Source organism: Stigmatopora nigra, chromosome 7, assembly GCF_051989575.1.
Source record: "Stigmatopora nigra isolate UIUO_SnigA chromosome 7, RoL_Snig_1.1, whole genome shotgun sequence".
NCBI lineage: Eukaryota > Metazoa > Chordata > Actinopteri > Syngnathiformes > Syngnathidae > Stigmatopora > Stigmatopora nigra.
Window position 1 is genome coordinate 8,057,892 of NC_135514.1, and position 14,025 is coordinate 8,071,916.

The following is a 14,025-nucleotide window of genomic DNA, read 5'->3' on the forward strand; positions in this document are numbered from 1 at the left end:
TCAATCTATCACAAATAATCGGGGTATCAACAGGCCCCAAACTAATGCAGTGTGGCAAATTTGGTGTATTTCTTGCATCAAATTATAGAAAAACCTATATTTTCTTACAATTTGTGATCCCATAAACTCCTTCAGCGCCATACCTGACGATAGACACCCTTTTAAAAGAGAATCTCAAGTAAAGATGACACAAAAACGGCAACAAAAGAATCTAGTTCCACGAGTACATTTAAAAAAAAAAAGAGACCTAATGGACCAAGCCAAACAAGCTTCTCGCTGTTGTATCAAAAGAGTGAGAATGACAAAAGTTGAATAATATGGCTATTCCACCCTCTGGCACCGCAGAGGACAAAGTGCATAGACAGCTCTGTACTTCCAATATACAACACAGTGCTCGTATGGACATTCCTGGTCACAAGGTGGAAGAAAAGTTCCTTTAGTTCTTTTTAATGTGAGCGCGTGAGTGACGTTGAAAACAGAAAAAAAGGCCTGAGAAGGATTAATGAAGAGGATGAATAATGGAAAAGATATTCAAGACAAATGCCGATAAGGCAAACCTATCAATAGCATAATGAGACTGGAAATAGATAGGAGTGCTTAGAGTAAGTAAAGACAATAACCGAGGCACATTGTGACATTTGGGGTAATCACTGGCTTAAATTTGCTCCTCTCCAGTTAAACAGAGATGAACCTTATGCGGATTTGATCCGGAAGGGTATCAAAACTCAAGTGAAACTGTTAAAAGTAACTAAAAAAGTGCTTATAATCTGTTATGATACACATTTCTTGTCATATTTTGTTCAAAATTTATAATGGTCCTCGGAGGACGTTCTAAAAACTGAAAAAAGTCCATAAATTCATAAGTAATTTGATGTTAGCCACAGAGTGCTGTATTTGAATCCCTTTAGCACTAAGCAAGGCGATTACCATCACCACAAAGTTCTTGTGATTATTTTTAAGACTGGCCACAATGTGTTTAAAAGGACTGGTTGAGAAGGAAAGGTGGATTATGGCGGTTTATTTAGAGGTGACACCATCATCACACCTCCATTGTTGAGATGGCAACAGGCACATTGACATTTAGGTCCATATGTTTTGTCGACAGTTTGTTGTGTGAGAAATTGAGTTTTATTTACCCTTTTGTCGAGGATATAGATGGAACTTTTCATTGGAAATGAGTTCACATTGGCGTCTTAGTTGGCAGATTTGTTGTCACAAATTATATTACTTGCAATTATCCTGATGCAATTGGGTTTAAGTGTCAACATGTGAAAAGTTATGTGAGTGTTTTAAATGACCTGATGTGAAATTATTTTTTAATGTTTGGTTTAACAGTAAATACTTGTGTCAATTTTTTACTTCATGTTACACAAAATATGTATGTTTAATTGCCTAAATACATCTGGACCTAAATGTTCTTGATATTTAATCCCCAACTAGATTTTAGCTAGATTTTAGCTAGATTTTTTCCCTCCAAATTTACCTCGAGTAAAATGATATACTAAACAGTTATGACGTGTTTTAAAGCTTTGCAGGGAAATATTTGATGCACGATCCAGTCTAATTTATATCTCCAGTCTTTTCCCTCCTGTTCCATGAACACTTTGGTCCATTTGTACCGTTACCCAACGAAAAAACAAAACAAAATAACATCGACAACAAAAGTTAAAAAAAAAAAAAAAAAAAAACATACCATAAAACATGTATTATTGGGTCTATAAAAAATACATACCACTGCTACTGTAAAAAGAAGTGCCTTGGAGGCCTTTGAGGTTTCTCTCGATGGATTGATGGGTGCAGCTGCAGCGCCTCAAAAAAAGCAGAGGTGAGTCGGACATAGGGGGGAATCGGGGGGCGACCACAGGGGCGGAATAGTTGGTCCTAGTGGATGGGGTTAATGTCTGTTCGGGTGTTGGCTTGTCCGTGTACATTACTACCCCCTATGTTGGTGGTGGAGGTGGTGATGGTGTTGTGCTGAATGACCTGCGTGCACGCTGGAGATGGACTTCCTGATGGACTGCTCTCTGGACCTGCGGACACATCGCTGCTGATGGTTAATAACTTTCACGTGAAACGTCAACATTACGCGCCGTGTGTGTGAAATGGTCGTTTGGGTAATACTCGTACTCCAAAAATGGGACTTAGAGGTTATTAATAGAGGTTTGCAGGCCCGTAGATGTTTTGTTCTATGACATTTGGGAAGGAATTATTACAAGATGTTGTTACAGTTAAAACTACAGTAGCCACTATTAATAATCTGTATTGTTTAAGCGAAAAAAAGAAAGGGAAATACTTTGTATTTTCCAACATGTTACTGTTGTGTCGCAATACATTTTCTTTGACATCATTCGGCTGTTAATTGAAATTAGTTTGTCACTACTGGACGTCCACTAGATGTCCCAGATTAGGAAATTGTTTAGTATTCTTTATGGATGGAATCAAAATTTTTACACACACTTTTTTTTTTAGATAAATTTCAAACACTTGCTCAATGACTGACTCACTCCCTTTCAAAAATAGACTATGAGCAGATAACACAAAAATGGAAAACAGAATCCCTCGGCCCTGTAAACGCACTATTACGCGAATTACGATCACATTAAGTTGGCCATGCGTGCACAACTCAAGACTCATTGATGAGCGTCTCCTCGCCCAGTCTGGGAAGAGGCGGCTCTCCCTATTCCAAAAGCAACATTCAAACTGGCCGGATATGAGCTTCATTTTCCTTTATAGAAGCACACAAGGGAGACTCACTATCCTAATTATAAAGTCTCATATCCCTCCCTATCAAAGGGTGGAGCTCTGACGTCACACTGGGATGCAAACTGAAGCTCATGACGTATTTGTCACATTAGGTTTCAGAAAATACGCTCTAGGTGGAATGTTTTCAATTGTTTCGTACAATACAAAGCGTCTCCAAGGCAGCGTTAGTCTCACCGTGAGATCAAAATGTGTTGTGTGTGTTTTTGTGACTCACTGAGGTAACCTTGGGAGTCTTTTTGCATCGTGGTGATGGGACAGTCTTTGTGCGTGAGGAGGAGCTGTTTAAGCTGGGTCACTTCGTTCTTTAGCATCGTCACTTCATTCTGCAATCATAAAAAAAAAAAACGGGCCATCATTTAAGCTGACAGTAATGTCGATTCACCGTGTTTTTAATAAGAAAAGTAACAATGCTTTAAAATACATTTTTCTAGTTATTGTGTCCCGTTCTGAGGCAGACATTGTTGAGAGTTATGGACTTGAAAAACAACTACGAACGCCCCGTACCCAAAAATGAGAACTGATGAAATACTTCAATCTTTTGAAAAACTGGAATAACTACAAGTCTGCACGAAATAAATCATCCCTGAAATAATAAAGACAAAAGGCAGGTTTTGAAAATCAATTCGTAAACAACTTTAGACGACACCTATCAAACTTCTGAAGACCAAGAACAAAGCGAGTGACATTGTGAGCCCTCCCACCCGGAGGTTAATCGCATTGTTAAAAGAAGCCTACCAAACATTGGGGCCTATTTTTAATTTCAATGATCATTTAGCATTTTAGTAATTAATTAAGTCCCTTGATAATGGATGGGTTTATCTAAAACTTCATTATGCATTCACCAGAAGTATATTATCATTAGTTTCTTAATTACTTAACATGATTAAAATTCAATCTGTTGAATCGATATTCATCAGAAAAATGTTTTTGAACAGGTTAATTGGGACACAGCTGTAAGGGGCTAATGGAAAAGGATATGGATCTTGACTAATGATGAACATAATTTCATGTCAATATAGTCAACCTGGGATTATATGGAAAATTAAAACAAGTTTTTAGAAAAAAATATGATATATATATATATATATATATATATATATATATATATATATATATATATATATATATATATATATACTATATATTTTTTTAATGATGGTGAGGTTGCCATAATTAGTTTGATGGTAAAATAATAATGTCTGCTTTTGCTTCATTTTTCATACCTGAAGTTGCATATTGGTCTGCGTGAGCTCTTCGGCTTTCTTCTCTAACGACATCACCCACACTTTCCTCTTCTGTCTGCATCGCGTCGCCGCCGCTCGGTTTCGTTCCAAAAACTTTCGCCGACGTTCATCCGGATCCTCGTCCACCACTCGCCGCCGCCGGCCGCCACTCGGGGGCGGGGAATGAAGCGTCTGCGTCGGCTGCATGTGCTGGGTGGCGGGGGACATCTGAAAGGCGGAAAGGGAGGGTCAGCGGGGGGGGGGGGGGGGGGGGGGGGGATTAATCATAACCCAGCTCTGTAATGAGACAGTTTGCGTCTGCCAAGTCGCAACCACAGACGCGATCTTTGTGACACACCTGGAAAAGGTCCAGACACCTGACTGCTGCAGCCACCCCGCTGCTCTCCAAACACAAACAAGCGTCCATACATTAGGCCCAAAGCTATTTCAAGTGTGCCAACCGCCTGAAAACAACATCTGCTTCAATGAGCGAGTGACTGGACTGATTCAGCGAGCTGCCTTCCTAGTTAAAGAGGTGTCAGCCGCTTTTCCACCACCCACTTCCACTCAGACTAACACCGGCGGACACAAGCGTACACGGACGGACGGATCTTGACACGAAGTTGGCTCACTCAAGTGTAAGCTGTTTTGGAACATGACCATTCTTAGGAGAAGCACGGAAAATGCAAGTCTATTGAATGCATGGCATGTGTACATCAAAAGTGTTCAGATGTCAGAGAGAAGAAGAATTTAGTGGATTTGATAGTCATTTGGAGTTGGGTTTTAAGTTTGGAAAACTCATTATGCTGTGTTAATTAGACTACAGTTTTCTAATTAATCGTTAACATTTTTATTCAGCTATTATCACTATGATGTTCAATGTTGTATTTTTTTTCTGGAATATGATCAGATTTACTCCACTTCCTTAATAATGTGACTTTTTTCTAGTGCGATTCATTTTATTTTGCTCTTCATTGCAACTTTTTAGCTAGTGCGAGCAACTTATACATTATGATGCTACTTTTTTCCCTTTAGGTTTAAGTTTCCTCAATATAAAATCGAAAAGGAAACATGTTTGACTTTTAAGTCCTTAATAACCTCCCAAAAACTAAAATAAATGGAATTCTGACCCTCATTTTGATCGATAAAAAACAGGCACTATCATGCAACCTGGATATTGAATTTAGCAGTTAATTTACAAAAAAGGTTCCTTAAAATAGGGCGACTTGAGAACTTGTTCAAAATGCATATGACAAAGCTTGCAAAGTGAAGGTTTCTGAGGTGAGAGTTCAGCCGTAAATGTATTAAAAAATAACAACGAAAAATAAATGGTCAATTTATATATCAATCATATATCCAGTTGACCTCAATGGAGCAGCTTGCTCTTATTTGATCTGTCAATTGTAGGTCCTATTTAACCTAAGAGAGTAAATGTCCGCAGGACAAATATACGACCATAAACCGAGATCTAGATTAGTAAGGCTGTCTGTCCCTGGTTGAGTCTTTCTTACCTGTGAGGCAGAGTGCATCTGAGGGTGTGGCGAAGTCTGATGCGGGTGCCCTGGATGGAGATGAGCATTGTGGGAGTTGTGATGGGGGTTGTGTCCCTGCGGGTGATGTTGGCCACCCTGCCCGTGGCTTTGAGCGTGGTTCTGGCTGTGGCTGTGGCTGTGGTGATGGTTGTGGTGCTGGTACGCGTGGGGGGCCGCTTGGAGGTGTTGATGTGCGTGCGAGTGCGAGTGCGAATGCATGTGATGGTGGTTGCTTTGCTCCTGTCGCGACGACATCATCTCCATCATGTGGCCCATGGAGTTCATGTTACCGTTGGCGATGGCTCCCGGATGATGGGAAAGAGCAGCCTTCAATCTCTGGAATGGAAAGGACAAAAAAAAAATCTTAGATGTAGCAATTGAAATTATAGATATCGATTCATTCTATTTATTTTTCTCATTGTGTTCAAATAACCATCCATACATTCTCCATAAATAAATCACATTGGGCTTTTATGGACTGATATGTTATACTGTTTCTTGCTGATTACTAACAGCGATTCTGGCTACTCCTCCTGACTAGATAAGAGGATGAATAGCACCGTAAATCTATATGTCTAGGAACAAACTCAAAGCACTTAGTCTGTCCTCTGTCTCTCCTTCAGCCTTGTCATTCTCCTTTACATTCCCTGATTGCCTGATTCCCGCTCTTGTCTCTTCATATTCCTAAGAACCTCCCTCTTTTGTGGGTGGACTTGTCTGCTTATTTGATGAGCTTTCTGGCGAGCTGTAAGCCTCTGACTGTTGACCAAGCCTTGAGTCAGTCTACTTATAAAGACAGAGATGGTTGTTCTTCTCACTTTTCTCACATTGGTTGAGTTTACCCACTTTTACTTTTCCTAAAGAGTGTTTTTTTTTGGGGGGGGGGGGGGGCATGGCATGGAGAGGAGACTTTCTCAAACATGCCAGTTACGCCACCAAGCTGCAAATGTCACAGACGAACCGAGACTTAATTCAAAGTAAATGTCTGACTGGAATTCATATATTCACCTGGGCAGTGGCCATAAATACCCGTTCAGATTTGTTTAGTCTAACATGAAGCATGAATGCATTTCAATTTTGTTTGCCTGATGATGTTTTCTTAAATAAAATGAATTAAAAAAAAAAGTAAATGAAAGACTTTGCCTCAAGGCTTCTTCTGCCTTGAATCCCACATTTCTCATTTGTGAACTCCCTTCCCCCTTCCTCCCAGCTGCTGTCAGTAAGTCCACAGTGCGTCCAGGGCTCCATATCTTTTAACAGCCTCTACATTCATGATTCCCACAGGGAACGTCATCCAGCTGGTCTGGATCACAATACTTAGACACGATCCGAGCACACCATCAGTTCACCCTCTCCTCTCACACACCATCTACCAAAGAATTCTTTTTTTTTTTTTTTGGTCACCAGCACATTCTTTCCAGATCTTGATTTGGAACTATTCTCGCAATGCCCGATTCCTGTATTATCTACGTATTTTCCATAAGCCTGGATTGTGGAAAAAAATACCCCAAAAAAACGACCTTGACGAGCCTATTTTGGCTCAGTTTGTCATTCAAGAGATGCCAAACAATGTAACACATCACTTGCATGTATTTTTCTTCCATTTTTCTCCTTACCTCTCTGCTTAAAGCTAAAATTCAACCTCTGGTAGCCACCTTGACCGCATCTTCAACGGGTCAACTCACACAGGGGTGGGGAAGACTCCTCTATGTTGGGACCACCGGGGTTAAAATACCATAGAGGCCAGGCTAACACACAGCATGCAGCCCCTAGGCTTGCAGCTGTTCCGCATGTACAGCAAAAACACAGTAGTTTTTACCACATGGTGAGGAATAGCACGATAAGAGGACTCTTAACGCAAACAACCGCAAAGTTCTTGAACAAAAAAATGGATTATATCAATCTTACACACATCCATCGCGGTCAACAGTGTTGACGGGGACATGGGATGGTTTCAAGGGATGACAACCCCCACAAAACACATTCCCTTCAACCTTCAACTTGTCACTCAGCACCCAGGAGGTGAGCCCCGCCCCTCTTGTGTAAGAAGAAACCAATCAGATTTGAGCGTTGGCAATCCTCGAAGTCACTTCATGTTATCACGAGAAATAACACATAAAACGGCCGGCATATGTGGGGGGGCTCCTAGTCAACTGGACGCCATGATAGCAGGGCGTAGAGGGTATGGGAAGGTGAAGGCAGGCAGGGAGGGAGCGAGATAGTACCCCTGTTAGACCGACCGGGCTGGGTAGGGAGATTAGATGGGTCTTTCTAACAAGCAATCAGCCTGCCATAGAGTGAGTTCCTCTATCAGCATTTGATAAAATTCCAGCTGGCAGTGGTGCTATCTGTATAGTAATTGAATTAGCCAGAGGCCAAAATCCAGATGCGCGTCAAATATATAGTCACGCCGTTGCACAATAGCGATGGAAGAAGAAATGAATAATAACCACAACTACTAGGAACAAGAATCAGTCAATATAGATATCACTCGCACCACTGTATAAATCACAGGACTAGCCAAACTATGAAAAAAGTGCAACTTGATGTCCAAAGTATACTGTACTCCTGCAACCTCCACATGTCTAACAGAGGTTGATCTTATACATGTGAATGAGAAAATTCAATTATTTTCGGCAATGTGGGAAAACCGATCCTAAAACTTCCACATTTGCACCCGCAAGCACAATGACTGAGTTAAATTTATTGTCAAGTGATGATGAGCATTGTAAAACACCCTTCATCAGCCTTCTTGATGCCTTCTCACACCTGGTTGCATTTCACTAGACTGCTGAGTGCAACAACTGAAGCGCCACGTGCATTTAACTCTAATAACACACATACTATGCCGTTCTTTTCTATATGGGAGCCACAGAAAACAGTCATTAAATAAACACAGGTGTTACCCTGTATGGGTCTAGATTTTGTTCCTTTTTTGTTTGAAGGGAGGGGGTTGGAAAACACAACACATTTAAGTCATTCTGGATGTCTATTCTTCCCTTCTATAGAACTTGAGAGACTCCAACAACAACTAACAAAATGCTTACAAGGTTTTGCATTTTTCCCAAAAAATATTTTCAATTTAGAATGACTATCCTCTTCTTTTGGTGACTTTACTTTTTAAAAATACACCACTCTCAGACTCTTGCCCTAATCTCTCCTTTCTCGCATTTTCTGGTGATGGACCAATAATTGTATTTATTAATGGCCACTTCATCTCTGAAACAGTGTTGCTTTTTGAGTGATGTCCAGTTTAGTGCTCTGGGCACCTTCAAAAAACATAGCCGAGCTTCCACTCGACAAATGACCTCACCTCTATTAAAGAGAGATGGAGGAAGTGTCGAGCAGGTAGTGAGGGAAGAGACCATGCCAGGAGGCCTAAATCAAGCCCAGTGAGGTCAAGGTGAGAACTTTTATTTCTTTTAACGGTGGAAGAGGGTTGGCCACTGGAGTCCTTCTGGCGCCACACAACAGCATCCAAAGATTTAGCCATCACTGCCTCATAAAAGGAGGTAGGTAGACATTAAAATACAGCATAACTTCCAAAGCCAAATGTCCCCAAAGTAGTCGTATTCAACCATAATTTGCCTAATAATTTACACTGACCTTGACTATTGCTATATCACAAAGTGAAATCGCCCGAAAAATTGACTTCACCCAAAATTCATGACAGAATATTATCGCCGTGAAAGTATTTGCACGCAATTTCTCCAAATTTTCACCTCATCAAAAACCAAACTAGTACATAGAGCCGTCTTTTGCCTTCCAATCTTGGGGAAAAAAAGACCAACGGCATCAAAGAACAGATTGTATTTGCTTCACTGTGGTCCATTCATGGAGATTTTTTTTATGTAGTGCATCTTTTACTGGATGATTCCTCATTGTCCTAACATTTCATGCAAAATTTTTGTGTGGACTCAATTCCCCGAACTCTAAACCCATCATGGTTCAACATCTGCAGTTCAAAAGCTGGGGTTTGTCTGTGTAGCTTTGCCAAGCGCTAAGAGGATCTAATTCCACTTACTACCCACTACGTGCCTGCCTGCAGAACCCACTCTCTATCCCCTTAAACTCCACACCCCCCATTAGTTGACTTTTATTAGATTTCCCTCTCGCCCAGAGAGGCAGTAACCCTCCACCTTCTTCTCCCTGTCCTCCCCCCATTCTCCCTGTGCTTGCCAAGAGCTGGGGACTGTTAAACTGATTTCCTCTGGGAGCAACGAGACAGACAGTCTGATGGGAGAGCTCGGCTGCAACGTTGCCCCCTCTCCTTATTCGGGTCTCGGGCCAAGTGCCTGAGAGCCGGGCCCGACTCTGACTGCGGAATGGAGACCACCGATTGTTCTGCCAACACTAGGCACTCGGACAAACGGGAGGGACGCTCCCATTCAGTAGGCGCTTCTCTCCAAACCTACTTTGAGCTGCTTGTCTACCCTGTCAATTCTGCTCCAGAACTCTCAACGGCCATTTGATTCACTCCTACCTAGCTCAACAATTGGCCTCATAAGAATTGTATCAAACACTGACATGTATACAAGTCATGTTGAACCTGACTATAGAAAAACACTCAGGAGTTGCAATGTCTTTTTGGAGCAGTTTCACCGCAATCTTAAGAAGCTCAGAGGTCCTTAGGCCCAAAGCGGCACGTTTTATTTGAGTCACATGATGATCAAGGATCGTATGCAAGGATTAAATTAGCGACAATGAGCCTAATAAGACTTCCGTCAACCAAGATGGTTGCTTGTTGCTCAACAAGATGTAACTCAGCATTAAGACATTTCATAAATGAAACAATTTGGAAGGCCAACCCCATTAATAAGTCATAATTGATTCTTTATCAGGTCGCTTTACATTTAGAGGGCGCTCTGTGTGTTTAAGGACAGAAGCAATTGTCTTTTAAAAGAAAAAGAACACAAAAGGAGGCTTTTATTAAATTTTTCTCTTTCCCGTGGAGAGGGAGGAACTGACGAAAAGAAAAAATACAGTGGAAGTAAATGAGATCTCCAAGTGTCCAAGGAGATCTGGTATTGACCAAAGTTGTTAATATTGACTGGAACATACTCAGAGTGAAATCTTTGACACAACAATCTTAATCCAATCACCTGTGTAGTGTTTGAGGGCTTATTATATAGTCCTCGGAGTAACTAATCCAATGGTTGGTGTCTGCGTCGGGGGTTTGAGGTGGGGCTATATGTCATTGGATGTTTGGGTTCATTGAGAGTGGATCGGTCCGTAGTGTGATGGCAGCTGGTTTACCCTGGCTGGGCTCAGACGGATTCCCTGGCATTCACGGGCCCTGGACCATGACCAAAATGGCCTTTGCGTCAGCACAGCAAAAACAACACGGATCCATTCAAAAATGACCAGATGCAACATGTTCACCACTATCCACACACCAAGGCGCACACATGTAACCATTTATTTGAGATAGTGAATCACTTCATAGAGGCTTGACCAAAGGTAAAGAGATCGAAATATGAAATGAGAATGTGTTTTGTGAATTGCCAAATAAAAGGAAACCTTTTTTTAAGATAATATAAATTTTAAAAAAGAATGATATGTAGATGACAGAAATAGTTTGTTTTCTGGTAGTGAGTCTGTTTAAACTCCGAGCAATTCACATCACAATAATCCAAAAGGTATTAAATGACATTATTTCAAAGGTTTTGAAAAATAATGGAAAATTATCATCATAATAACAGAGATGAAGTCACAACACTAATTGAAACCTTAAAAAATGTGCCTACAACATTGGACTTTTACAGTTAAAGATGTATCACTGATGCTCGAATGGATTAATTCCAATTCCATTCTCTTTTTTTTAAGGAAAACAATATTCCCCAACCCCTCTTAACCTTCAGAGGTTTTACTGAACAGTTTTTGCCGAGATCTATTAAGAGAGTGTCACGTCATCATAAAACAACAATTGAATAGACAGTACGTCCCTGTGTCAGAAAAACAACAATACGTACAGTGGTAGCAGTGTGAGACGGGGGGGCCCCTCTCCTTGGTCCGAATCCAACACTGATAAACTCACGGCTCCTCACTCTGACTCCACTCACCTCAATAATGAAAGGAACAATTGTATATTCATCATCCCTATCACCCTGTCAGTACATGTAGCCTTGTGTCCTCTGAGGTTACACACGAAACCGCTTAGACGCAAAGGCTTTGCATCAGAAACTGTATGCCAATCCTTTGTTGCAGTCCAGTTACTCCACAAATATGTTTTGATTTCCAAATGACAATATTGCCTGGGCCAATGGAATGACTGTGACTCACATTTGTGCACATAGTACACACACTGATGGACAAATACAGTATATACAGTACTCCGTACACTACAGATCCGCCTGCACATTCAGCTGTGCCGTTAGCTCACCGTCCCTCTCCAATGACATCACTCTCTAACAATGTTGCCATTCATACAGATGTTGCTTACAAAACCTGGAGTTCCACTTCTATTGTGTGACTGTGTGTGTGTGTATCTGGGTGTGTGTGTGTGTGTCTGTGTGTGTGTGTGTGTGTGTGTGTGTGTGTGTGTGTGTGTTTCTGTCTCACTACAAGCAGTTTACCCTGAGGTCTTCCACAACGGTGCTAACAAATGCAAGTGAAAGCAAATTATGTCATCCTAAAACAATTATGAGTGTGCAATGTGCATAAAGAGTGACTCATAAACACATGCGGTCTTTGGCATTTTTATACAGAATATGAATGACATGTTCTGTTGCTTTTATTACTGTAAAATTCAACTAGATGCCTATTAATCCAAGTGCTTTAAAAGACAAACACTAAGGGCTGTGTAAACCCAAATGTAAAAAAAGCTACTCTCGTCTGGTTAAAAACACTTTGAATGCCGAGTCCTCCTGTGCGCTATGAAATATCTCTTTAAGAGTTTTTTTCCTCCCTACGCGGAGTAAAAAGGAGCACATTTAGGACATGCCAGGGAATTATGTCATCCGGCTGTAGTGTGCCAGCACCACAGCCAAGAGCGCTACAGTAGAGCAACATATAGTATTGTTTACCTCATTAAAAACCAAGGGGGCTAACTCAATGCTTAGTGACACATTTATTGTCCTTAGTAACAATGTAAACAATATTTAATTGCAAGTTAATAAATAACACATTTTTCAAACATTAAAAAGAGTCCGCTGTCAAACGTTGGCAGGCGAGTGGGACGGGGGGGGGGGGGGGGGGGGCAAAGAGCTCATTTGAAGGGAACACAAAAAAAAGACAACATGCATCACTTTGGAAATGGATGCAGGGATAATATGAGCTGAGTCATGTCGCACTCATGTGGCCCTCGCGTATGTTATTTGGAACGCGTTTGATAAAGGGAGCGGGGAGGGGGAAGCACAGTTTATGTGTGCGTACTGTAGAATTACTCTGCACATTTACCTGCCTTCCTGTGTGGGTGTGTGTTTGTTATTGTGCAAGGATGATGAAACAGGGCTGGAGATCCGACTGTGTGTGCATGTGTGAGTGAGGGCTAGCGAGGAGGCCCCGTGGAGAAGCAGCTCTAAGAGGTGATGTAATAGATTGGCCAACACGATGTGGAACTTGGCCTCATCCCGATTTCCTTTACGCTAGGAAGGTCGACGATCCCACAACCTCCAACCCACAACACACGCCATTCTGTTCCCTAGACCACGACAGAACAGAACACAACCACACCTGGCACCGGCCGGCGGCACCTAGTGCTCTGCACACAGAAATCACTTGTAAGAAAACTAATAAAACACTCCAATCTCGGCAAGCCCTCCCAGACAGGCCAGAGTCTGAAAACATAGTTCCTTATGACTCCGTTGGGTTTTGTTGGGCCACTTAAACACTGGTGACTTTATGGGGGAAAAAAGTGGATTTGAAAAGAACAAATATGAGTCCTTCCACCGAAACTAGTTGCTTCTGTCAAAAATGTCAAAAATGATACTGTAAGATCCGCTTTGGATGCAATTTGGATATTTTAAGAACCTTTAAGGGGGTAGTTAAAAAAAAATACAAGTATACACTATAGGCAGACAGTTTCCCTTCCAAGTTAGCACCGTCAAGTCTGGCTGTAATGTGATTTTCTAAGCAAAATCATTAAAAAATAAAGTATAAAACATCTTAAAATTTGATTGTCGCCCATTTACGTGTGGTTTTTATCAGGTTGACAAGTATCTGTTCCTACTCGCAAGACGTTATTTACACAAATTTCCCCCGAATTATAAAAATAATGGTCAGTTTATCTGAAAAGATCATGCTCACAAAGCCCTTTGAAGCTCAAAATTGTTTCATATCATACCGAGAAAAGGATGACTTGACCAATGATAAATTTCCAATATTTTTAAAGTTTTGGGAAGCTCTTAAAAAGCACAAAGAAAGGCCAGAAAGAAGAAAAAAAATCAAATGTTTTCAATACTTGACCCAAGTGTCTGGTTTGGGTAGTATGGCTCACAAATAGGGACACTGATACAGAGATAGAGTCTTGGAGCTGCAGAGCACTAACAGAGCTTAGTGCGCGATAT

General features: G+C 41.2%; 1 protein-coding gene across 3 annotated transcripts in view; it reads right to left on the reverse strand.

Annotated features, from left to right (window-relative positions):
* Positions 1-1,002: 1,002 nt before the first annotated feature.
* Positions 1,003-14,025, reverse strand: part of creb5b (cAMP responsive element binding protein 5b) — a 49,297-nt gene continuing 36,274 nt past the window's right edge. For all 3 annotated transcript variants that reach the window (XM_077721744.1, XM_077721745.1, XM_077721743.1), the window contains 4 exons: positions 5,498-5,854; positions 3,987-4,214; positions 2,978-3,086; positions 1,003-2,030 (listed from right to left, as the gene is read on the reverse strand). In XM_077721744.1, coding sequence (XP_077577870.1) covers positions 1,882-2,030; positions 2,978-3,086; positions 3,987-4,214; positions 5,498-5,854 — 843 coding nt within the window. In that variant the 3' untranslated portion in view covers positions 1,003-1,881. The remainder of the gene's footprint in view (positions 2,031-2,977; positions 3,087-3,986; positions 4,215-5,497; positions 5,855-14,025) is intronic.